Genomic DNA, 27,823 nt, shown 5'->3' on the forward strand with positions numbered 1-27,823 from the left:
GCGCATGCGTCGGTCATACCCATGTGATGTGACGCACTCGCATTCTGGAGGGATTCTGTGCTCATGCGCACTGATGCAAAATATGGCCGCTTGTCTCTCACCACGCTCTCTGCTTGCTACTGCTGCTTTAGCCTATCTGTCTTTTCGCACTAATCCATAATGCTATAGTCATTATAAAGTAAGGGTTGGTTAGATTTTATCATGGTATACAGTGCGATCATTTTTATGTATGATTTAAATTTGTTTTCGCTTACTTTTCATGTACCGCGTCTTTGTGGGCTGGGGCATACATGAGCGACGCCATGCTGAGGCTCCTCTGAACCCTGTCAGCTGACCAGGGAGAGTCCTAACTGCGCAGAAGCTAAAACTAGCCAGCTGGCTCCTGGAGCCCGATGCGCCTGGGAACCCATCCCGAAGATGCAAGATTACACCTTGAATTGTCATACACTGTTGCTATATGCTGGACTCTTGCATTGTCTTCTGTATTCCTATGCCTGGGAACGTGAACCAGGGGGGCGGGTGTGCAAAATTGAATAATTATGATGGGAACGTTGAATTCTAGGAGGTGGTAATGACCGCACCACCTCTCCTGACCAATCACAATGTGGGAAACTGTCACTTGCAACATTAGTGGGTGGTCTAAGGGTCCCCAAAACCGTATAATTGCCCTAGTTTAGCTTAGGAAAATTGTCCGACTTGTCCGAGTAGCAGACCTGTCACTGACCCTACGATCTCAATAGGTGCTCATTCTGAAAGTGCTGCGGAGCACTTTGTCCATACTTTCCACAATCTCCTAAGGGGTGGAAAATCCTAAGTGCTGGCGAAGCACTTAGCTGGGAATTCGAAAATCCAATCGGGGTTTCTGGCGGATTACTTGCAGGAGGGGGTAACGCAGGCGTTGCTGTCCGAAGCTGTGGGTGTTGGTCGTACCCTGGGAGGCCCAGTCCTTGACCTGAACCTGAGGGGTATCCTGTCCTTACTGTCCATGAGCTGTACCTGCTCGCATTCTGGCATTCCTTTTCTGAGGGTCCCTGTCCCCGTCTTCCCAACTGACCCGTGGCCAGGGTTGGTCTTCAATCTGAACTAGGTAATTATTGATTGTGGGTTTGCGTATCTCTCTCTCTCTCTCTCTCTCTCTTGTCTGATCTGTTAAAGCATTCTTACCTGTGTTATTGCTTTATTGCCATTGCAATTATATGTGTCTGAATTTTAGTTGGTTCCTTCTCTCCCCCTCTCCTTTAGAAATTCATTGATTTTATAAAACCATAGCATGTTCCCGTTTTTCCCTTTCCTTTAGTGGATTGCAGTGAACTTAGCAAGAATAGCTTAAAACACTTAGGTTAAGTACATGTTCTAGGTCTCATCCCCATTCCCATGTTCTAGTATAAAATTGCAGTGACTAGTTTTGTTCTAAACCTTCTACCTTTAGTTTCCCATATATCCTAATGGTCTTATTTTTGATGCAAAGTTACCTATTGGTGTTAATTTTAATGTTTGATATATTATTCTGTGTATCGCTTATTATCTTGGCATCTTCTCTTTGAATTCTTATATAAAGTTTTAAACTTCATCAGGTGTCTGTGGTCATTTTACAGAATTGTGGAAAGTATTTTACTGATTATAACGTGTATTTGATGTTAGACCTGTCTACTATTTTCCCTGATAGCTCTAGGTCCGTCGTGAGAGTTGTGCCTGTGGTAAGTCAGGTACATGGTAAGCAGAGGTAAATCCAAACTTGATTACTCTTAGCAGCGTGCAGGAGGAGAAATCCTCACCCGGTTCACCCAAACAAATTAGTGTGATAATAAAAGGTTTTTTCACGCCAAGGGCCCAGTGCGTGTAAAAGAATTGGTAACTCGGGTGACCTGGGGGAACTGCGCGCTCTAGCAGTAATTTTCTGGCAGCCAGAGGATGGTTTGGACTAGTTAGATTAGGTAGACAGGATAGTCATAAACAAACCTTGAAAATAAAACGTGCTGCTGATTTCTACTGTATTTTTCAAAAATTATGAAATGTTTTTTTTATATAAATGTACATGATTTTGCATTGCTGCTATAAATATTGCATGTTGAATTAACCCAGAATTGTTTGTAAGTGTTCAGTGTAGTCTGAATCCCCGGGGAAGTATTATAGCTAACGGTGAGTAGAATCCGGTTAGCTGTTGAAGTCACTAAGTTCGAGGCATTAGTGCAGGGTTAAAGGAGTAACTGGAAGCACTAATTAGGACCTTTGTTTCTGGAGTGAATGATAGCTACGAGTCCGTTATAAAACTTTCATTGCGATATCACCTAGTAAGGGTCGCATACGAAAGGAGTAGTAGGGTCTCTGAGGCTTGTCTGGTAAGTAAAATAGTTCGCTGGTGAAATCCTGGCTCAGTACATATCCCCGACTAAGGTGGATGAGCCAGAAGAATAACGGGTTCTATGTTACTAGCGTGAAGGGACAGGCAAAGAAGTCTATCCAGAGTGCATGAAAAGTAGACAGAAGTGGTTTACTAGTAGCGAAAGAAAAGTCTTTTCTCTTTTTAGAACACTCAGACATAGTGGCAAACGTTGCGTGTTATTAACTAAAACTTGCACTCGCACTTTAGAGAGAGTAAAAAGTTTCCGTTACCTTGTGAAGGAGGGAGTCAGTCGGAGAGCTGCTCTGACGTCACTCCGTGCCGCGCTGGTATTGGTCAAAACAGCGGGTGGGTAGTGGAGCTGAATTTGTAAAGGAGGGGTGAGTGCCGAAGCGTGAGACTCTGTCTTGCGAAAAGGCCGCGCACCCATTGGTTAACCGTATTTGTATTCTCTGACCTGATTGGGTGGTGCGAAATAAAAGTCGCGCTAGCATTGGAAGCACAAAAGTAAACAAAATTAATCCAGCCGAGCTAGAAGCGAGTCTGGAGAGTTGTATGTGGTATCCAGACTTCATACCAAATCCCAAATACCTAGGATTTCATAAGGAGCAGATTGTACGAGGTAGACCGCACATGATGTATGGAATAAAGAGAAAATTGTCATTCTCTGATAAAGTAAAGAATTTTTTCAAAACTGACAAGCCCATTAGAACGAGGGAAGGCATACTCATTCCCCCGCCAAATACCCCTGCTTCTTTCATGTTGTTTGATAAAGGGTATCACACTTGTGTCTGGCTAGAAAATTGGGCAAAGTATACTGTAGATGACGGAGTCCTAGCATTCCCTGTTGAAGGTACATTTAATGGTCGGATCCTGTTTAACTTAAGGACCCGCATGAATGAATTACACCCTAGACCTAGGTTGACCCAGTACGAAGCTTTAGAGGAATGGGAGATTGAGGCTGCAGAGCGAGATAAACCCCGAATGGATAAGGGGGTGAGTAAGTGGTATCCCAGGCTTCCAACGCCAACCAAAGAGCAGAAAATGAAACAGTGGAGGCAGTCTATGTTAACTGAAGGGCTGTTCCCTATGATGGGGGTATTAGAAGAGAAGAGAGGAAAATGTAAAGAAAAGACCCATCACCTAGCACCTATGGGGGACATAGAAGATGAACACCTGGAAGATTTGTTAATGAAGAATCCACCTCCCTATGTTGCAGAATCAGAACCGGTGCATTCTCAAAATCCCTTTACAAATTACCCCCAAAGTAGGAGGGAAAGTGATACAGACGGAACAGCTACAGGCAGTAAAACTAGTGAAAGGGATGGGTTTTGCAGACCTAAGTCCACAGTCCCGAATTATCAGCCATTTGGAGAAAGTCCCCCTCGATTGGTTGCTCCGACTGCCCCGAGTATTTATCCGTCCTTAGTGCCTCAGGTATTGCATGGCAATTCTGCTGAAAGGGGGTTGCAGGAAAAAGAGAAAGAAGCCCTGACTAAACAGCGAGAGGAATTAGTTAGAACCATTGCCCAGATGCATCCCCATCCTGATTCCTTGACTATTCCGGTAACTATTGGTCCTGCTATTCCAATGTATAGAAATGACCTGACTAGTCCCCATCCTCCTGTTATCACCCCAATACTGCCTACTCCTAGCATCCAGACCCCGAGGAAGGAAGTATTCATAGATGAGGATCAGGAAAGTGAGTGTGATTCTGTGGTTCTGATGGATCTGCCCATAAGGGAGTCGAGGGCCAGTATAGCAGGGACAAGAAGTCAGCCCAGACAAAAGGAGGTGGTGATTGAAAGTGCAACTGGAGTTAGGAGTGCCACTTTAGTTTCCCCTGAAGAATTGGACAGATGGACGAAGGAGCTAGAGAAGGAGACCACTCCCCAACCTAAAGCATTGGAAATATATAAATTAAGAATAGAAATAGAAGAAATGATGGCTGGGAACGTGGGAGTTGAGCGCCTAAGCTCGTATAATGAAGAAGAGTTACTATTCATCAGTAAAAATCTTACCCGGAGTGCTAGGGTGCTCCATGAAAAGATAATGGATGCCGCCACAGAAATGGGAGTTGATGTTAGTCGCTCCAAAATTCTTCAGAAACCCTACAGAGTGGATTTCTCAGACAAGGATTTAGAAAGCCTGAATGTGATGGGAAAACAGATCCAAGTAAGAGAATTGTTGAAAATCTTGCAGAAATGGGGCGAAGTGGGAAAATGGAGAACCAGGTGGGCAAAGAAAAAGGAAGGCAGCAGGGCCGGGTCAGTAACTTCAGAATTCGTATTAAAGGAAGTAACCCCAACTGAAAAATTGTGCCCCATGAGAGAGGTCCCGGGAGGAAAATATGTCCATGTCCCTTGGTCCAGACAAGACATTGTGTCATTTACAAACGACTTCCCGAAATTACGTGAGAAACCAGTTGACTGGTACAGACAGGTAGAACGTTTCATAAAAGTTCAGAAGTGTCTACTGAAAGACCTGGATGGGTTTTTCGACATCGTGGTCCCTGTAGATTTGTGGACCGACTGTAAAATTGAAATTGATTGGCCCAGTGAGGAATTTCCCAGAGATGAGAAAACAGGAGCTCCCGCACCTGAAGTAATGAGGAAATATGAGCAAGTCATACAATACCTCAAGAAAAAGGTACCAGCAAAAGAGACAGATTGGACCCGTATAGATAGAACCACCCAAGAACGTGATGAAACGGTGCATTCATTTTATGAAAGGTTACTGCAGGTATTCAAAACTTACAGTGGTATCGATAATGTAGACATGAAAGACATGACGCATTTCAGTTATAGGTTTGTGCTAGGATTAAGGCCTGAAATCTCACAATGGATTCGAGATAACAAAATCAGTTGGCAGGGAAAACCCATAGATGATGTCCTGAAATATGCAAAATACTGCGAAGATGAAATCGAAAATAAAAAGAAGGCCCTCAAGGAAAAGGTCATGTGGGCACAGGTGAAATTAGCTGAACAGCAAGAAAAACAGTTAAGTAAAATGACTTCTGATAATAATGTTCAGAATACCAATACTGGGGGGGGAGGAAAGCCCAGACCTAAAATGAGTCGTGAAGAGGCCATGAAAAAGTTTCCGTGCCATGGGTGCGGCCAGATGGGGCATTGGAGAGACGAGTGTCCACACCTACAGGCCGGTAATGCCCCTGTAAATGGTTTAAATCCACAGGTGCCGAAAGAGGGGACAAGAAAAACCCAGCAACAGGTAAAATTACCTCCAGTACCCCGCGCTCCTAGACAGAATTTTAAGAGTCAGGGTCAGCAGAATGAGAGGGCGGAAGTATGGGAGGTTGAGAGTGAAAGAAATGCAGTCATTCCACAGTACTTGCTAAATGATACTTTCCTTTGTGAGGATCAAGATTGACGGGGCCTGAGAGGGGAGGATGAGGAGTGCGTACTTGGCGCCTCCTTACCGGTAGACCAGACTGGACCATACATTGAAGGAAAGGTAGAGGGAAAAGACGTCACCTTTCTGTTGGACACTGGTGCTACCCGATCTACTGTAAGAACAGTGGATGTTCCTAACCTACCCCTCTCGGGAGAAGCAATCCAAGTAGTGGGAGTCTCAAATCAGATAATAAGTACCCCTGTAACTGAACCAATGGAAATTTCTATAGGAAATTTCAAGGAAATGCACAGATTTGTGGTCTGTGATTCCAGTCCTGTAAACCTGCTAGGACGTGATTTGTTGTGCAAGATGCGTTGTACCATTTTCTAGAGGACTGTTATTTTGCTAGAGCGCGCAGTTCCCCCAGGTCACCCGAGTTACCAATTCTTTTACACGCACTGGGCCCTTGGCGTGAAAAAACCTTTTATTATCACACTAATTTGTTTGGGTGAACCGGGTGAGGATTTCTCCTCCTGCACGCTGCTAAGAGTAATCAAGTTTGGATTTACCTCTGCTTACCATGTACCTGACTTACCACAGGCACAACTCTCATGACGGACCTAGAGCTATCAGGGAAAATAGTAGACAGGTCTAACATCAAATACACGTTATAATCAGTAAAATACTTTCCACAATTCTGTAAAATGACCACAGACACCTGATGAAGTTTAAAACTTTATATAAGAATTCAAAGAGAAGATGCCAAGATAATAAGCGATACACAGAATAATATATCAAACATTAAAATTAACACCAATAGGTAACTTTGCATCAAAAATAAGACCATTAGGATATATGGGAAACTAAAGGTAGAAGGTTTAGAACAAAACTAGTCACTGCAATTTTATACTAGAACATGGGAATGGGGATGAGACCTAGAACATGTACTTAACCTAAGTGTTTTAAGCTATTCTTGCTAAGTTCACTGCAATCCACTAAAGGAAAGGGAAAAACGGGAACATGCTATGGTTTTATAAAATCAATGAATTTCTAAAGGAGAGGGGGAGAGAAGGAACCAACTAAAATTCAGACACATATAATTTCAATGGCAATAAAGCAATAACACAGGTAAGAATGCTTTAACAGATCAGACAAGAGAGAGAGAGAGAGAGAGAGAGATACGCAAACCCACAATCAATAATTACCTAGTTCAGATTGAAGACCAACCCTGGCCACGGGTCAGTTGGGAAGACGGGGACAGGGACCCTCAGAAAAGGAATGCCAGAATGCGAGCAGGTACAGCTCATGGACAGTAAGGACAGGATACCCCTCAGGTTCAGGTCAAGGACTGGGCCTCCCAGGGTACGACCAACACCCACAGCTTCGGACAGCAACGCCTGCGTTACCCCCTCCTGCAAGTAATCCGCCAGAAACCCCGATTGGATTTTCGAATTCCCAGCTAAGTGCTTCGCCAGCACTTAGGATTTTCCACCCCTTAGGAGATTGTGGAAAGTATGGACAAAGTGCTCCGCAGCACTTTCAGAATGAGCACCTATTGAGATCGTAGGGTCAGTGACAGGTCTGCTACTCGGACAAGTCGGACAATTTTCCTAAGCTAAACTAGGGCAATTATACGGTTTTGGGGACCCTTAGACCACCCACTAATGTTGCAAGTGACAGTTTCCCACATTGTGATTGGTCATTTTTGCACACCCGCCCCCCTGGTTCACGTTCCCAGGCATAGGAATACAGAAGACAATGCAAGAGTCCAGCATATAGCAACAGTGTATGACAATTCAAGGTGTAATCTTGCATCTTCGGGATGGGTTCCCAGGCGCATCGGGCTCCAGGAGCCAGCTGGCTAGTTTTAGCTTCTGCGCAGTTAGGACTCTCCCTGGTCAGCTGACAGGGTTCAGAGGAGCCTCAGCATGGCGTCGCTCATGTATGCCCCAGCCCACAAAGACGCGGTACATGAAAAGTAAGCGAAAACAAATTAAAATCATACATAAAAATGATCGCACTGTATACCATGATAAAATCTAACCAACCCTTACTTTATAATGACTATAGCATTATGGATTAGTGCGAAAAGACAGATAGGCTAAAGCAGCAGTAGCAAGCAGAGAGCGTGGTGAGAGACAAGCGGCCATATTTTGCATCAGTGCGCATGAGCACAGAATCCCTCCAGAATGCGAGTGCGTCACATCACATGGGTATGACCGACGCATGCGCAGACTGAATCTCAGCGAAGCGGCCATTTTAAGTGCATGCTTCGTTTTAGTACGGAAAAACAAACAAGCAAGCATCCTGGGGACACCCGCGTGTTGGGAAAACACTTTATAAATGACGAATAATGAGGTTAATATTATTATGCAGTTTAGACAAGGGTTTTGCATACGAGCAAGGCGCTTTACGGGCAAATCCTTGCTCCATCAGCGGCGGTGCAAGTATCAAGCTCCTTACCTCCACAGAAGGAGATCCCTGAAATGCTGATTGTGAGCAACATTGGGAGAGTGATTTTCAGATAGCCCCACTCGGCGGTGTTGTCTCCAGTCCACATAGCACCTAGAAGCAAGTCAGACAACCAGATGATAACCATGAATAATGGGCAGCAATCTACAGCATATCACGATATTACTACTTTGTTCTACGCCCTTCGTAAGTGGCATAGAAATAAGACAAACATTCTATCCCTTTGATACAGACTATTTATTTTTATGCATGAAGTATTAATCTGATATTTACAAAGGTGTTTAACGTATCTATTTAGGTTCATAACAGTTTCCACATTTGGCTCAGGGGATACCGCAACTTAATTGGATTTGTTTTTGCAAATTAATTCAAGGAAACTGCTCACGCCGATGTTTAACCTGACACAGTGAGTGACTAACAAACTCTTGGCAGGAATCAGCCGCCTTGATCACCTGATTTGAGAACAAAGTGCAGCTCAAACACAGCTCTGAGCTGCTTATAAGCACAACACCCATTAGCATGGGTTTTTGTAGGATGTGAGTTTGCTTCAAGACAGGGAACTGTCAGTAGTGAGTCAAAGGACATACATCTACTGATCGAACCAGAGACACTACTTAGTCATTAAATATGATGCGGGATATGTTTTAATAACGCTCCATATCCATTAGAAGGGAATGAGGGAACTCACACAACAATGCGCCTTTGTACAGCAAGAAGTCTGACAGTAACTTTCATGTGGCCTGCAGCTCCTTATGGTCAGCCTGGAGGCTCTTCTTACCTACTCAGCTTATTAAGAGTCAAGTAAAGGGTGGAATGAACACATTTACATTTCATCCAGTTGTTGGCGTTTGCCTCAGGTATGAGACATTGATTCTCTTTGGTCTTTATTTTCGTTCAACAGAAGCTCTCCCTCCAGAGGCCTCACAGGCAGGTAACCTACATAGGCTAGCACACATAGGCAGGCTGCATAGGCACCTCACAGAGAGGCGACTTACATAGACATTCTCTACCCAGGGCCGTCACACTTGATGGTGGCCAGGACTCTTACCATGGGTACCATACGCGCGTTTAGGGGCTCTGCTCTCCTGTTATAAAATCTCCTTCATGATGCAGCTAATGCAGGTTCCAAGAACACACATACTGTATTTTTTTCTCTTTCTCCAGGGAATATTTCTTTCGCTAGGTGGTGCTCCTTAGATTATAACCTGGAAAGAGGACCAGCAAAGCTCTTTGCCTCGGACCGGCCTATCTCTACTACAAGAATGAAATAGGGCTGAGGTGGTGTGATAAAGGCACTACCAAAAGCAGCCATTTAACCCTGCTTCTCAGTTTGGACTGTTGGTTTAGCCCATTCTAGAAAATAATAGCAGAGCATTGGCCATAAGGAATAACATGCATACCATATATATATAGATAGGAAGTGCCACCCCCCAGGCTCTAGCTTACACTGAAGCTCCAAGCAGCTACACCACAGGCAGTGTAACATACAGGTGCTAAACAAGCGGAGTATCGAGTGTGGGGGTGGTTACACATTCTCGAGCAAACCGCTTGGTAGATATATATATATATATTTATTACCTACTTGCGGTCGCCAGTAGGTATATATAGTTAGGATTTTTTCTCTATGGGATTTTTGAAAATTCTATGTCTAATAACTTTGGCGATTGTGGACCGAATTGGCTGAAATTTTCAGGAAAATGGCACATTTTGTTTCTGAGCAGCCCCTGAAAATTTGGGGGGTGTTCGTCAAGGGGGGGCCGAGAAAAAAGGGGGGTCCCAAAACGCGTTTTTCCCATGTTAATTTCCATAGGGCGGTTGGCCTCACTTTTAGCTCGAACGGCTGAATGGATTTGCATGAAACTTGGCAAAATTGTAGGGACTGTTAGCCCGATGTGCCTTTGCTAGGTCTCAATATATGTGATCCAGTGGATTTTGAGAAATTAACGTTCAAAAAAATATATATATCTGTGACAGCGCTCCGGTTAGCGCTCCGGTTAGCGCTCCGGTTCGCGTACTTTTCGCGTAACGGAACTTTGCGAAGCGAAGCTGATTGGCTCTCCGGTGTCTGTCAACATTCTAAACAGTCCGGAGCGGCCGCCATCTTGTCTCTCGGTAGGATCGAGAGACAAGAGGAGGCCAAAACAAAGGGGGAAATGACCATAAGGGGCATAGTAGATCCTCCCTGACCCCCTAGGTTTGATGTGGAGGCTTTAAAAGGGCCCCGCGGGGCAAAAAAAAAAAATATTTTTTTTTTTTGCGTGGGGAGCGCCCGGTACGCTTTTGTGTAATGGGCGGTGGTATTCTAAATGATGAGGAGGGGGGGGGGCAGCGTTCAAAGCACATCAGCGTGCATAAACACGAAAATGTTTTTATCTACCACGTACTTGACTTATCTCTCTGAGATGCATTCCCTTGTGTTTCGGCAATGGTAGTCTGTTCATTACATAGATCGCCCGAGGGCGGTAGTATTTTGAAAATTCTATGTCTAATAACTTTGGCGAGTATCATGGGTAACATTATTTCGAAGCTTTAATACAATAATCAATAATGAAAAATCGACATCAATAGGGTTGTCCGTATTCCCAGTCAGTACCCTTCCCCGCCCGCCATGTGCACAAAGACCGCATACATCCCCCATAACGTCAAGGCTAAGTAACTAGTACGTCATAAGGAGTTGCAAGTCGCTCCCATACTGGCGCCATTTTGGTCGAGGCCAGGCAGGTTCAGAGTATAGTTCAATGTCTCCAGTAAGTAGCGGCAGGACCAGAATCCTTTTCGGCAGTTCTGGCTTCGTCATTTCGAGCACTAGAAAACAAGACATTCTGGGCAATACCACCCTTGACGCAGCCCTTTATTCTACAAGATGGTGTCTTTCAAAAGCCAGGGGTATAGGAGTATGTAACAAGCGAGCCATTTAATTGAAAAAACTAAACGTGACAAACGGTTGCAGGATCAGTGAAGGTTGATTTTTTAATTGAAAGTATAACAGGATCAGTTACAATTATATCATCCATACGCACACCATGGGCGAGTATCATGGGTAACATTACTTCGAAGCTTTTTTAATACAATAATCAATAATGAAAAATCGACATCAATAGGGTTGTTCGTATTCCCAGTCAGTACCCTTCCCCGCCCGCCATGTGCACAAAGACCGCATACATCCCCCATAACTTCAAGGCTAAGTAACTAGTACGTCATAAGGAGTTGCAAGTCGCTCCCATACTGGCGCCATTTTGGTCGAGGTCAGGCAGGTTCAGAGTATAGTTCAATGTCTCCAGTAAGTAGCGGCAGGACCAGAATCCTTTTCGGCAGTTCTGGCTTCGTCATTACGAGCACTAGAAAACAAACATTCTGGGCAATACCACCCTTGACGCAGCCCTTTATTCTACAAGATGGTGTCTTTCAAAAGCCAGGGGTATAGGAGTATGTAACAAGCGAGCCATTTAATTGAAAAAACTAAACGTGACAAACGGTTGCAGGATCAGTGAAGGTTGATTTTTTAATTGAAAGTATAACAGGATCAGTTACAATAAAATCGTTCATACGCACACCATGGGCGAGTATCATGGGTAACATTATTTCGAAGCTTTATTAATACAATAAACAATAATGAAAAATCGACATCAATAGGGTTGTCCGTATTCCCAGTCAGTACTCTTCCCCGTCCGCCATGTGCACAAAGACCGCATACATCCCCCATAACGTCAAGGCTAAGTAACTAGAACGTCATAAGGAGTTGCAAGTCGCTCCCATACTGGCGCCATTTTGGTCGAGGCCAGGCAGGTCCAGAGTATAGTTCAATGTCTCCAATAAGTAGCGGCAGGACCAGAATCCCTTTCGGCAGTTCTGGCTTCGTCATTACGAGCACTAGAAAACAAGACATTCTGGGCAATACCACCCTTGACGCAGCCCTTTATGCTACAAGATGGTGTCTTCCATTCAGAAAATATTGTTGGCAGCATTTTGAAAGGAAAGATAAACGGCCGTTCTCCTAGTGAGTCTCACATTGTTACATTTATGAAGAATGTTGAAGAGTAGTATGTTGAAAATCTGAAGCCATCATTCTACAAACTCTCAACCAGCCTTGGATGGAAAAATCCTGAAGAATGTACAAACTGAAAACCAGTTTTTGTTTGCATAGCATCAGCAGCAACACTTGAGTCAGCTTTGTGTGAAGCCGCCATCTTGATCCAATCAATACCGTCCCCTTGCACACATTCAGGGACCAGGCCGCAGGACGTGTCTTCAGGTCAAACGGATTGTGGGACAAGGTCCAGAATGGAAGAGTCACCAAAAGGCAAAAAGTTCCGCCGGACCCCGGGAGCCGGCCGCCTATGTCGGGGGCGATCTTAGGCCACACCAGGGCAACAAGACTTGGGGAGGGGGCAGGAGCCAAGCGCCCCCTCCCAGTCCGCGCCACCACACCGCCTCTCGGGGGCCTCCGTCAAGCGGTTCAGGGAGGCACCGCATCACATTGCTTTCCAATGCAGTCAGGTCCTCAAACAGCCCCCACTTACTTTGAGAATAGTGAAGCTGCAGCAGGTGCAAATGAGCTTCAGACAGTGTTACAAGCACTGCTCGGAACCCTCAACTATGGCACCCAACATCCAGGACTTATGCCATTTGTGCAAGGCAGTGACATTGAATCTCAGGGACCAAGCAACATACCATATCCAGAGTCCTTCCTACAGCCTGTGCCTTCCTTCTTACCTAGTTATGGTTCTTTCACTCCCACTCCAGGCTTTTAGTCTGTGGATGGAAGACCATGAACCTACACTCACCTATGAAAATCTTACTATTGATGCTTGACTGAGGCCAAGGAGATCAGAGTGCATGTCTGTGTAAGGTGATGTACCTCTGGGGAGACAAGGTCCAGAATGGAAGAGTCGCTGTATCGCAAGAGTGGGTGAAATTTAGCCGGATGGCGGGTGAGACGCTGTAATAGCAAGAGCAGGCGCAACTCAGCTGGCCGAGAGAGACTTGGGGAGGGGGCAGGAGCCAAGCGCCCCCTCCCAGTCCGCGCCACCACACCGCCCCTCGGGGGACTCCGTCAAGCGGTTCAGGGAGGCACCGCAGGCAGCTGTTCTTCAGATCAGTGGCTCTCACCGGCAAGGCTCCCCTCCTTTAGCAGCGATCGTTGGCGCTGTGGTTGCGGCCGGAGGCCCCGCCTAGTCAACGCCCCGGCCTCTCCATGTCGTAGGCCGCAAGAGTGGGCGCAACTCTGTTGGCCGAGCGAGAAATACCGTCCCCCTGCACACATTCAGGGACCAGGCCGCATTGCGAGGGCACCGCAGGACGTGTCTTCAGGTCAAACGGATTGTGGGACAAGGTCCAGAATGGAAGAGTCGCTGTATCGCAAGAGTGGGTGAAATTTAGCCGGATGGCGGGTGAGACGCTGTAATAGCAAGAGCAGGCGCAACTCAGCTGGTCGAGAGAGACTTGGGGAGGGGGCAGGAGCTAAGCGCCCCCTCCCAGTCCGAACCAATGAAAAGTGTTATTTTTAGGTCACATGACCTAGCCTTACATCATTCGGAACCCAAAAGTGAAATGAACCAATGAAAAGTTTCATTAACAAGTCACATGACCTGTTATGCTTACGTTACGCGCTCCGCGCCGTGCCCCGGATCGCTTCCGGGTAGCTGCTTTTCGCGCCTCGCGCACCGGAGCACTTCCGGGTGCGCTAACGCGGCGCGTCATATGACAGAAGGGACAGGCAACAAGAACCATCAGTCAAAGAGGGGAGGGCAAGTTCTTCTCTACCGGGTCACGTTGGGGCTCCACCGGAACTGATCGAATTGGTAGTCTACAGTGTTTCTGGATGTTTCAGACTGAAGCTGGCGTCAGCATGAGAGCATTCCGTGGCTACGTCGTGGCCATTCCGCGAGCAATCATGGCAGTCGCTCCCCACCGGAAGTCTGCGGGAGTCGGGGGCCCCGGTGACTCTTGTAGAATCTTCAAGGCTGAGGGGACGCTTTTGGGAATGGGGTACCACCGCTAAACTCCAGAAGAAACTACAACGAATCCAAAACGCCTCAGCCAGGCTCATATTAGACATCCCACGCAACGAACACATCTCTGGTCACCTTAAAGACCTCCACTGGCTACCCGTCAATAAGAGGATCACTTTCCGACTGCTTACCCATGCACACAAATCACTCTACGACATCGGACCAGATTGCCTCAACTCTCGACTGTCCTTCTACACCCCCTCCCGCCAACTTCGCTCTTCCAGCCAAGCCTTCGCCACTGTACCTCGCATCAACAAGACCACCATGGGAGGCAGATCCTTCTCATACCTGGCTGCCATAACATGGAACTCACTCCCCGCTTACCTTCGCCTCACCCAGAATCACCTAGCGTTCAGAAAGCAGCTTAAAACTTGGATATTTGACAAATAATCCAACTCCCCTTCCTAAGCGCCTTGAAACCCTCTGGGTATGTAGTGCGCTATATAAATGTTTTGACTTGACTTGACTTGACTAGCAGTCAAGCGTCCGAGTTCCAGGGTTGCCCAGAGCCATCCTTGCAGGCCAGGCCCAAGTCTGTGGAGCCGATCGCCATTTCCTGAGCTCCGTGGCAGCCGCCTCTCTCTGTACTGCAAGAGTGGGTGCAATTCATCCGGATGGCGGGTGAGACGCTGTAATAACAAGAGCAGGCGCAATTCAGCTGGCCGAGCGAGGCCCTGTGCCGCAGGAGCGGGCGCAACTCAGGTGGCTGAGTGAAGCGCTGGGGTGTAGCTGAGAAACCTCCACCTGGGGAGGTGGGGGAGGCTCGTTCGCGCCGCCTCTCCCTTCCACTGCACCCCACGCCGTCAAGCGTACGAGTTCCAGGGTTGCCCAGAGCCATCCTTGCAGGCCAGGCCCAAGTCTGTGGAGCCGACCGCCATTTCCTGAGCTCCGTGGCAGCCGCCTGTCGCTGTACTGCATGAGTGGGTGCAATTCATCCGGATGGCGGGTGAGACGCTGTAATAACAAGAGCAGGCGCAATTCAGCTGGCCGAGCGAGGCCCTGTGCCGCAGGAGCGGGCCCAACTCGGGTGGCCGAGTGAAGCCCTGGGGTGTAGCTGAGACACCTCCACCTGGGGAGGTGGGGGAGGCTCGTTCGCGCCGCCTCTCCCTTCCAGTGCACCCCACGCCGTCTCCTGGCGCAGGTATATGTGATGGTTGGACCAGGGCACCGCAGGACGTGTCTTCAGGTCAAACGGATTGTGGGACAAGGTCCAGAATGGAAGAGTCACCAAAAGGCAACAAGTTCCGCCTGACCCCGGGAGCCGACCGCTTATGTCGGGGGCGATCTCAGGCCACACCAGGGCAACAAGACTTGGGGAGGGGGCAGGAGTCAAGCGCCCCCTCCCAGTCCGCGCCACCACACCGCCCCTCGGGGGCCTCCGTCAAGCGGCTCAGGGAGGCACCGCAGGCAGCGGTTCTTCAGATCAGTGGCTGTCAGCAGTGATCGTTGGCGCTGTGGTTGCGGCCGGAGGCCCCGCCTAGTCAACGTCCTGGCCTCTCCATCTCGTAGGCCGCAGAGTAGTCGGGGAGAAATCCCGGGAACGGCGGCATGCATTTGGATCGATGTTGCAGCAGGCTGCCATGTAAATAGTTATTTAATAAAACGTTTTACCCTGTTACTTTGCTGGTGTGTTGTATATATTTATAATATTTGCATAGGGTTTGTTGTTGTTTTGGGCGGGGTGGGCGGCGGAGCCGAGCTGTCTTGCAGCCATCATGGCGTTGAGCTCAGTTCCTCTCACTAGTTTCATATTTCTCATGAGGGGTTGTTCCTAATGTTTCTATTTTAGCGAGGTCAAAAAGAGATCCCATTAGTGGCCTACTGATTTTGCTTGATTCTTTTTGTTGTTTCTAACGATTTTTCACTATCTGCAAAGACTAGACAGAGTATTGCGACTCTGTGCTTGTTTGTAAATAGAGAATGAACCAAAGAGAACCAATTCTAAAACAGTAAATGCTTGGATAACAATCAATCAAATGGAGAGGGAAGCAGGCACGACGGATTACAACGGGGGCAAAGGCCTGCGTTACCTACCCTTCACTATCTGCAAAGAGAGAAAACCCCCAAAAGAAAAGAGGGGGGGAGGGGGCAGCGTTCAAAGCACATCAGCGTGCATAGACATGACATTTTTTTTACCTACCACGTACTTGACATTTTAAAGCTTTTGATATTTGCTATTAAAAAAACATTGAAATTCACTGAAAAAAACATAGATTATAAACCATATATAGTTAGGAATTAGCATTTACAAAACCTTGAAAATTCACTGAAAAAACCATGGGTTATAGACCATATATAGTTAGGAATTAGCATTTACAAAACCTTATTTTACTCACACAAAACCATTGAAATTCCATATATAATTAGTTGCACTAACTATATATCGCGCACCCGCAATCCACTGCTGATGATGTCACATATTACATCATTCATGACATGGTCAGAGACATCACTGATGACATCACTGATGACAACTCAAAAGACATCACTGACAACATCACTGATAATATCATTCATGTGATAATACGATGAACCTCTTCAGACTCTAATATAACGTTAGATACAATCAGTGTAAACAGACACTCACAGACTGTCACTCATCCATGGAGTTACTCATACTCCTAGTCAGTCATGCAAAGAATCAATCACACCTCCATTTCCTCAACTATACAGTTATACACACCTTACTAATTCAAACATATTCTAACACATATTTACTCTCTTAAACAATCCCTGATACAAGTTTACAATGAACCATACAGCCACTCACACATTCACTGGCTCTTATGCACAGTTATTTATATATGTCAACTCTCACATGTACTGTGTTTTACATATGTACTTACTTTGACATGTTGCACTGAGATATCCATTCACTCACCAATACACTCATGCACACAGTCAACCGCCCATGCAGCTGTTTCCACATGCAGTTTTGAACCCATACATCTAGTGAATCAACTGTTCACACATCTATGCACAGAGTCACACACCTCCCAGCCACCCACACACACACTCACTCTCCCATACAAATACTTGGGCAACCAATCAATAACCCATATAGTTAATCATATAGCTACTGATCAACACATGCAGCAGTTTACAGAACAGCAGATATAATGATGCACAAATTAAGACAGTTTAGTCACTAACCCATGCTCTCAGTGAGACACATTTAATCACTCTCTCATACAGTCAGTCATGCACCTACTAAATCCTTCATCCAGACACTTATACATCCACTCATTCTTCAATATGTAAGACATATTTTAACTTTACAGAAACATACAGTCACTGGATGATGTCATCAGTGATGTCATCAGTGATGTCACTGACCATGTCATGAATGATGTAATATGTGACATCATCAGCAGTGGATTGCGGGTGCGCGATATATAGTTAGTGCAACTAACTATATATGGAATTTCAATGGTTTTGTGTGAGTAAAATAAGGTTTTGTAAATGCTAATTCCTAACTATACATGGTCTATAACCCATGGTTTTTTCAGTGAATTTTCAAGGTTTTGTAAATGCTAATTCCTAACTATATATGGTCTATAACCTATGGTTTTTTCAGTGAATATATATATATATATATATATATATATATATATATATATATATATATATATATATATACACCATCCTAGAATCTGGGTGTCTCAGTGCCATTTCTGCATGGACGACAGGGGTACTAGGAATCCTGTGCAGGAAGAACTTGCAGCACCTAGAATTCACTGTCACTTCCCCTCGAGTATAAAAAACAGAAAACAGATTTATCTAGAAGGATTGTCAAAAACATGTACACTACATGTTCTCCAACACACTTATATAGCTTATCCTTAGGGCCACACCACACACCTATTTCCATCCATAGGTGTACAGATCTCCACATCTCTGTATCTTCCACGGTCCAGTTGCGTATCCTTAAACAAGGAAAATGTGCTCAGTCTTTCAGGAGATGAGTTGTCGCCACATGCATTCGATACAGAATTTTTCATCAATTTTTTATACAATAGCTTTCAGCTCATCATTCTAAAAGGAAACTCTTGTCTGCCGAGCAGTTGGATGCAAGGCTTCCTGCAAATCGCACTGCGTCAATTGTGTCCACAAGATACCCCACCATTGCCAATCCTTCATGCTTTGTCCTAAATTTTGGGGACCTGGACTTATTTTTTATCACCACACTTAGGTCAAGAGCAAAAAGACAAAGGCAGAACAAGGGAAAAAAAGAGAAAAAATAGTAAAACTGTTATAAAGAATGAATAATAACAAACATAATAGAGTAAGATAGAGACTGGATGTGTCGCGTCTGGAAGAAAGAGGCTTGCAGTGGATGCAAGACAAAGCAGCTTTGGGATTCTACAAGGATGGCATCCCTCTGTGCAGGTGAGAGGGTCCTAAGCCAAATGTTGGGACCCTGTAGTTATTGTTTCAGAAATTATTTACTATTCATAATACGTACCATAGCGCTGAGAACCAGCAAAGAAAGATCTCGTCAAGACAAATGGTCTTTCCTTTCCTCCAGAGCGTTGGATCAGCCCTTCTGCACTCGCCATTTGCTAAAAAATAAATAAAATAATATGATCAGCAAGAGCATTCTACAGAACCCTGACTATTACTCTCCATTCGCAGGACCCTGCCGGCAGAAAACAGATGCTAATAGTAGGAAGAGAGGAGAAAATACCAAACTACATGATCTACAATGCATACAACACAATCATACGCATCACAAAAATGGGTGCATCAAGGGTGTAGTGGGTGTAACCATCAACCTCACAAGAAAAGGAATGTAAGTTAAGAGAATGGCTTTTATATAAGTCGAAGATGTCCAGAGGCCATCTGATTTACTGACTGTTTGCATAACACTATATCGAGGTCAACAATATTGTCCAACAAAAAAGTTGCATTCACTCCATTGCCTACTACTATTTCGCCAACGTAAGTATATATTTACTATTGTAAATCACACAACTGTACACTACCAAAATTTGGCATTTTCATTATCTCCTATCTCGTCGATATATACCCCAGAGATAGTTAGTATGGGATGAAACCACGTATTGCTAAACATTCTTCATCTAACAACTGCCTCTGAAGATCATAAAGTTGTGATAAAGAACTAGAAGGTTCACCTACTTCAGAGAATGTGCAGGCACTAGGATACATGGTGATGAGGAGACAACTTTAGAGCCAGTCAATTCCTTGTGCAGATGGATGAATATGCACATGAATGTATGTCTTGTCTCTGCTGTTACAATTTCAAGAAATAAACGAGTCCCTCAAAACATTCATTTTAATTTGTTTTTGTTACAAATTTAAATTGTTCCAAGTCTGTGAAAATTGTGTAGTCCATGACAGTTTTATAGTGCTTTAAAAGCAGCTTAATTGTTCTGTTACTATGATATTTATTTTATAACTAGCCGTACCCTGCCACGCGTTGCTGTGGCTCAGTCTGGTTAAATGGAAGAGAAAGAAATGAGTAAGCGCACGTTTCTAATATGTTTAATTTCACAATGCTTGTGGACACACAATATTTTTTTGTGACTATTGTCACGTTGTGTATATATAAACACAAGCTAATGTTGCAAAGTGAACCAACTCCTCCCCGCTCCCTCCACCCACTTCCCGGTCTGCCATCCTGACACCAACTCTTCATCCTAATATATGTTGACATCGTCTCTATGCGTCCTTTCTTAATGTTACAAAGTGAACCAACTCCTCCCCCCTCCCTCCACCCACTTCCCGGTCTGCCATGCTGACACCAACTGTCAATACTAATATATGTAGACTATTGTCTCTATGCATCCCTTGTAGTTGTTGCGCAGCAACGAATTCGATAGGGTCTGTTCGACCTTTCGATTAAAAACACGCGCATATTGGAAACGCGCATATTCGAATCCAACGTTGTGTATATATAAACACGTGCTAATGTTGCAAAGTGAACCAACTCTCCCCCTCCCTCCACCCACTTCTCGGTCTGCCATCCTGACACCAACTGTCCATCCTAATATATGTAGACTATTGTCTCTATGCGTCCTTTCTTAATGTTGCAAAGCTGAACCATCTCCTCCCCCCTCCCTCCACAAACTTCTCGGTCTGCCATCCTGACACCAACTGTCCATCCTATTATATGTAGACTATTGTCTCTATGCGTCCCTTGTAGTTTTTGCGCACCAACCAAATCGATAGGGTCTGTTCGGCCTTTCGATTAAAAACACGCGCATATTGGACAGGCGTGTATTCTAATCTCACGGTGTGTATATATAAACACGCGCTTAATCGAATCCAATGCTGTGTCAACATTTCAAATCAATCGGTGAAGAACTTTCGGAGATTTAAGATTTTGAACAAACAAACATTGACATTTTTATGTGTCTGTTCGGGCTTTCGATTGAAAACACGCGCGTATTCGACACGCGCATATTGGAATCCAACCTGGTGTATATAAAAACACACCCCTATTCGAATTCAACATTGTGTCAAAATTTAAAAGCAATCAGTGAAGAACTTTCGGAGATTTGCGATTTGGAACAAACGAACATTTACATTTTTATTTATATAGAATTAGCTATCCTTGAAAGAAGTCATTTATAAATGCAAAGAGCATTTTTATAGACAAAAAATATATATTTATAAATGTGGTTACCATTTGCTGATACTTAACTCAAAATAAACATTATTTTGAAAAAGAAAACATTCATTCATGCAGGTAGGTGCAGGTACTGTAAGAGGAAGTGGGAAAAAGATAAAAATTAAATGTCCAAGCAGTAACTCATTTGAGCGGTCTCACTTCCCATTGGAGCCCAAGTCTATTTGGTTGAAACATAAGAACTGCACTTGAAGAGCGTCCTGCGTGAGAATAATTGTCAGACCTAAAACAGGGAGGTCATACTGCAAATTTGTGGATCTCGCCTTGTTGCTGGACGAACGAGCAATATCACAAAACTGGAAGGTGGCAAAAGGTCCGGCCATCGAGGTTTGGTGAGCAGAACTTTATAAAAGGGCACAAGCAGAGGACATCATAGGAAGACGCCTGAGGCTCAGAGCAGGTACAGAGAAAAATGTGGTTAAGTAGGACTCCCTGATTTTGGAACTAGAGCACAAATTTGATGACAAACCAACAAATATTGGGGCCTCTGGACCTTGAAAGGACCTAGGGAATGCGGTCTGGAATGAGGAGCTCTATAATACGTCTAAGTCTGGCATCCATCCATGGGGGTTTTTATTTATACATGTCCGCAACGCTCCATTGTGCCGGACCTGGAGAGACAGGCACTAAATAATGGAGTATACACCCTGTGATGTACTGTCACCCCACATTACAACAAACTCAGGATTTATGGCACCCTACCGTTTGTAACATTGCAGATCACAAAATCGATATGTTTATGAGCATGCGTCTTGATTGCTGAAAATTAATGCTGCCCACAGAGGACGACAAGAACAGCCCCATCTCCTACTTATTCTTCTTCACCTGCCTCTCTGTGCTTCCATTACTGTATTCGAGAATACACAAGAATTTGCAACAGTGTAAGCTCTTCGAGAGTGCACCTGTACAGCTGCACATAGGCGGAAGCCATTGGAAGGTATTACGGAAGGAGAAAAAGAGATGCCTGTGTCAGAAGCCCATCAGCATCCCATGAGCGGGGAAACTTCGCACACCTGATTGGCTGGATCCTTTGATTTTGGAAAATGTACTCAGTTGGATTGGTATCGGTCCATGACCAAAGTGCCATAACATGGACCTATAAGTGGAAGCCTTACAACATGTGAAGTTCAGTAATACATGTTTTCTCCTGCTTGAGAATAACATTGAAAGCCACACTTTGGCACTGCTGGCGAGCCCTGCCTACTGCTGCTAACCTTGCCTGTGTTTACAGCTACCCCAAGGAGTCTACAGATACAAACACAGCACACCAAAGATCTCTCTGCCCTTCAAAAGACACCGGAGATGTGCTACTAATTACTGCTTACACAAAAAATCAAGTGAACTTAATGGCGACACAGTCTGGCAAGCACTCTCCCTCCCCCACCACCTTTTTAGATCTCACATAGGCAGCACATGCGCTGTCTCTCGAGACATGCTGTATCTAAGTAAGTAAAGTAAAGTAAAAGTGAGTTTATAAAGCGCCTGGTTACACCAACCGGTGTGTCCCCGCGCTATGGTGAGAGGGAGAGCAGAACCAGGAAACACCAGCTTTGCAATTCCAGCTTTGCTCCTTGCAGGGCCCCGGTGAAGGAGCTCCTACAGGCTGCACAGTAAGTTCCAAAATGGCTTGTGGAAGTTTGGAGTGTTGTTGTGGTGCTGCAAGTGCGCTGCGTGCTATGAGCGGTGTCAGCAGTGCCCGGGCAAGATGGTAGCCGAACAGGAGGGGGTGAACGGTGTGCTATGTTGAGCTGATGCCGAGATTCGAACGTAGCTCCCCAGCTCTATAGTTCGCATTTCTAGAACTTGTCAGCGGGAGGTGTGTCTAAAAGTGTATGTCGGTGCTGGCCATCAATGAGAGAGACCTGTGCATTTTTCAAATGGGTGGTGAAAAAATATGAGTATGTTGCTGGAGATGTGGGCCGCCGTGCCACCAATGTACTTACCGGGGGAGGGTAAACGTCCATTATTCCGCAACTTTCTTTCCGCATACCATTACTCCGCATACTTTCATTACGAAAGTACCATGACTCCGCAATGCCATTATAACAGATGGCATTACATTTTATATGCTTTTACCACGCATACATTTACAACGAAATTCGTTGTAAATGCATGAATGGTAAAAGCATGTTTTTTTTTAATGTTTGGATAAGGTAAGTATGGGTATAGGGGTATATGTTTTGGGGTACTGAGGTATATGTTTTGGGGTGTTTGGGTATTTTAAGGGTTCAGATATAGTTTTGGGTTATGGGGTACAGGGGTAGTTTTAGGGATAGGTATGGGTTTTGGGGTGCAGGGGTATTTTTAGGGTTCAGGGCTAGGGTTGGGTTTTGGGGTAAAGGGGTATTTTTAGGGTTCAGGGGTAGGTTTGGGTTTTGGGGTACAGGGGTATTTTAAGGGTTCAGGGGTAGGTTTGGGTTTTGGGGTACAGGGTTATTTATAGGGTTCATGGCCAGGTTTGGGTTTTGGGGTACAGGGGTATTTTAGGGTTCAGGGGTAGGTTTGCGTTTGGGGTACAGGGTTATTTTTAGGGTTCAGGGCTAGGTTTGGGTTTTGGGGTACCGGGTATTTTTAGGGTTCCGGGGTAGGTTTGGGTTTTGGGGTACAGGGGTATTTTAAGGGTTCAGGGCTAGGTTTGGGTTTTGGGGTACAGGGGTATTTTAGGGTTCAGGGGGTAGGTTTGGGTTTTGAGGTACAGTGGTATTTTTAGGGTTCAGGGCTAGGTTTGGGTTTTGGGGTACAGTGGTATTTTTAGGGTTCAGGGCTAGGTTTGGGTTTTGGGGTACAGGGGTATTTTTAGGGTTAAAAGGTAGGTTTTGGTTTTGGGGTACAGGGGTATTTTTAGGGTTTAGGGATAGGTTTGGGTTTTGGGGTACAGGGTATATTTATAGGGTTAAGATGGGTTAGTGTTTAAGGGTGTTGGGGTATTTTAAGGAGTAAGGGTGGGTTATGATTATGGGGTGCAGGGGTATTTAAAGGGAGCAGGGTGGGATTAGCACACAATATGAGACATGGCATGAAGGTCGGAACGTACCACACGCCCCCTGCGTTTGTCACACCCCCAGCACACGCCCACAGCACAACGCAGACACGCCCACAAGGGACTACTTTGCTGGCACGGTTCTTTTACCTTATAAATGTATATGGTGGGCGTCTGCATAGCCTATGTCCTTCTGCTGCAACTGCCCTTTCCAACGCTGTATTGGGTGTTGTGATTGGTGCTGTGGTTCCTGAGATTACCCGCCTCAAAGGTTTGGGCTCTCTCTTTATTATATTAGTATGGATATGGATATGGATTAAACACACAGGAACATATAAGCGTGGACACATTTTGTCATAGAAAAATAAAAACAGAAGAAGAAAGCTCAGGCATTAACAAGGGTTTGGAATTAAATGTGCAGTTGTCCAAGCAAATACAAAAGTGTAACACCATAGTACAATACAATGAACAATTCTGAGAGTATCAAGGTGTACAGAGTCAACGACGTTTCGATCCCACTTAACTTGATACCGGGATCATCATCAGGACATAATGGTATATGCCTGTAAAACTTTAAGGAGAAAAAAGGGGAAATGAACTATGAAAGAGAGGATTAAATAGGGAGTTCAGAGTAAACATTTGACAGAGCAGCTAGTTAGAAGACCATGCAAATGATGGTTGATGAAAGAAGGTTCATTCCGTTAAATAGCGTCCATAAGGTACTAAGTGAAGTGAATGTGAAAGTGCAAGGAATATTGGAGTGAACACCAGGCATAACTAGACGTAGTGAAAATCACGATAGGGAGTGCATGGTTTTGAAGATCTTACCGGTCCTGTCAGTATACCCTATCCTGGATGAGACTGGGAGCAGATGACGCGGCAGGCGCAGTGGCGCATGCCGTAAGAACCTCAGGAAACCAGTATAATGTGAGAAGTGCATCACGATCTAGATGAATTGACGTGAGTAACGTGAAACTAGCTTAGTCCTAGGTTCTGGTTGGTCCTATAGCAATATAGATCCTCAGAATTCGTCTTAAGAGAAGAGTCATGCGTGAGAATAATGGATCCGGAGCATGTGATACTCATCTCCAGTATCTGGCATAGCTCTCGAACTTACGAACAGCTGTGTTTTTGGGCCTGTTTCATGCGAGTTGCGGGAGGGGAGGTTGTGTCAGTACTCTTACCACCTCCCAGCCACAGCTGTCAGAGGGCATGGGTCATCTCTTGGAACAGTAAGTTTACATAAAGTTGTACAATCCTTCCAGTATTGAATGCACCTTGAGGCCAATGAGGCCAATGTAGCCTCGTGTCAGTGAATTCTGGACCTCAAACTGTTTATTTTTCATGGGTGGGTAAGAGGACACTCGAGGCATGTTGAACAAGAATGCTTGACAGATTGCATAGAATACATCTGACTTGCAATCTTGTAAAGAAGGAGTTTGTCATGAGATCAGTAGCCTTTTGCTCGCTTTTGGTTGGAAGTACGTTATCAAAAACACTTTGCTTCAGGAGGCTTTTGCTAGTAAAATATAAATTGTAGTCTCTCTTTTCTTTTTACAAGTGGAATACATCACAATTAGATGCTGGATTCTTTTGAAGGTTAAAATGTGCGTTAGTTTTTGTATTCTTTGCCTCGTGTGCAACTGAACCCGTTTTTTTTCCATATCTATAAAGATTTCTTTTTATCACATCATATTGATTTGCATACCCTTTCTGTTGAAAAGTACGCTAATGTCCTTCTAGAAATACTCCAATACAGCACATCATTTGGTGTAAAACTGGAAACATTGCAAACATAGAACCCATGCAGCTGCATTGTACAAAAGACCAAATGTTGCTTCAGTATCATCTATTTATCTTTTATTGATAGTTCCGCTGTTTTCACATTTTTATACGCTTGGCAAATTTAGTTTGGATGCTGTCACACTTACTTTGTGTGTGGCACTCTTGTTTGGTTCAATATAAGCTGACGTTTGCTGTTAACAAAATAATCTAAACCAGAAACGCTCACAAAATGTCCACCAATTGAACTGTTTCAGTACCTCTAGTAAGAGAGAATGTAAGCTGTTCTTAGCAAGCCCTAAAGGGTCCCAGCTCCCCTGACCACGGACACGTGTTTTCTTGGTGAGGACGAACTTCTTCTCAGTGCAGTGATATGAGCACCATTGTTAATTCACAATTAATTGGCGTGTTTTAAAGGGCTGAGTAAGAAAAGGCCTCTTGTGAAGGATGTATGATGGTAGATCGCAAATGTTTACATCGTGTGCCCTCACATTGCCATTTTTACATCGCATGTTCCTTTACATCATAAGTAATCACAACGCACCCATTACGTCGCATTTCTATAGAAAAGCATCAAAAATACATTCACACCGCATACAAACACCCCGCATGGTTCTAAATCGCGATTTTTACCCCTATGCGCATTCCCCCGGACCCTAAGGCCTAAACTACACTGTCAGTCAGTCAAAACAAACTTTATTTGGTTTGTTACAACCATAAAAGTACAATTTACCTCTTATCTTACTAAAACAGGGAAAAATAAAAGCAACAATAAATACATAGCACGGTGGTATCGATAAACATATTACATCTTGATATACGTATACTTTAACTATCATTTTTAAAATCGGAGTGTTATAACAATTAATTTAAATAAAAACACTTAATTCATATCTATACAACATCTCCTTAATCATGCAGCACTATTTTAAACACTAATTGTTTCACATTTATTTGATGTCAAGGACTTATATTATTAGATCTTACTCTGTGCAGCTGAGGAACACCTTAACTTTTTTCATATATTTCCCCAAAGCACAGGCTATATCTAAGTTCTCTATTTCCATCAACAATTTAGCGGCTTGCCTCCTATTTGTAATATTATAATTTTTAAAAATCGGGCATAAAATCTCCTTTCGTAAATCTAAAAACCACATGCAATCTAGTAAAATGTGTATAATATTACAGGTAGTGCCTAAAGTGCAAGTGCAGATCCCGTTACATCTTATCATTTGATTTCGAGCTCCATTATTAGCGTAACATGGGTTTATTCCGATTCTCATTTTTAGGACTTCCCGCCTTAAGTTATGACTTGGTAGCCAGTCCACATACGGAAAGTGTTGGTCGAGCTCCCAGGCAGATGTCATGTGGGCTACCGAGCTTTTTTGTGAAAGGTACTCCCGGTCATAAGTGCGGGACATATCGGTACCTTGAAGCCTTAGTTCTCTCTTACCTATTATTATATGATCTTGTAGCGGGCAGACCTTCAGATCAAGCACCCTGTATGCATTCCTTGTTGATGCTCTAGACTCTTTTGCCCAGGGTAGGTCGCTCTTTGTAATTTCCTCTTTGGCCCACTGGGAGATTTTGAGGAGCTCATCTGTTCCCAATCGCTGCCAGAATCGTACAAGGGCCATACAGGCGGTTATCGCCCACGAGGTAATTCCCAACTCAAGTCTGGCCGCCTGTACCATAGAAGATTTGGGCAGTACAAATAGGCTTTTTAATATATTTCCCTCCTCTCTATCCCAGGAGGTCTTACTGCTTAAGTAAATAACTTCGGCTCCATACAAGAATTGAGGGGGCACCATTGCTTGATAGGCTTTCAGGACCGGTCTGTCCGACATTTCTCCGTAAGTATTGTTAAATCTTTTTAAACCTTTCACGGAAGCCAATGCCCTCATTTTTAGTGCTTGTAAATGAGTATGCCATTTCAGGGTACCAGAAAACCACATTCCCAGATATCTATAATCAGCTACCCTCTCAAGCAATACTGTGCCCAGGTACCAAGAGAACTTTGTTTTTCTCCTACCAAAGCAAACAATTTTTGTTTTCTCCATATTTACTACTAGTTTTTTGGTAGTACAGTATTCTTTGAATCGATTTAATTTTCTTTGGAGCCCAATCTCCGTCTGATCCATGATTACCAGATCATCAGCATAGAGGAGGCATGATATCTGGTTTCCTCCCAGTTTTGGGTTTGCCCCTCTAACCTCTCTCAATTTTTGAGG

At 44.5% G+C, this 27,823-nt stretch overlaps 1 protein-coding gene across 3 annotated transcripts in view; it reads right to left on the reverse strand.

Annotated features, from left to right (window-relative positions):
• GANC (glucosidase alpha, neutral C) overlaps nt 1–27,823 on the reverse strand; it is a 460,990-nt gene that overhangs the window by 224,514 nt on the left and 208,653 nt on the right. For all 3 annotated transcript variants that reach the window (XM_086937212.1, XM_086937211.1, XM_086937213.1), the window contains 2 exons: nt 18,644–18,740; nt 8,159–8,260 (listed from right to left, as the gene is read on the reverse strand). In XM_086937212.1, coding sequence (XP_086793338.1) covers nt 8,159–8,260; nt 18,644–18,740 — 199 coding nt within the window. The remainder of the gene's footprint in view (nt 1–8,158; nt 8,261–18,643; nt 18,741–27,823) is intronic.

This window comes from Lissotriton vulgaris, chromosome 9 (assembly GCF_964263255.1).
Source record: "Lissotriton vulgaris chromosome 9, aLisVul1.2, whole genome shotgun sequence".
Taxonomy (NCBI): Eukaryota; Metazoa; Chordata; class Amphibia; order Caudata; family Salamandridae; genus Lissotriton; species Lissotriton vulgaris.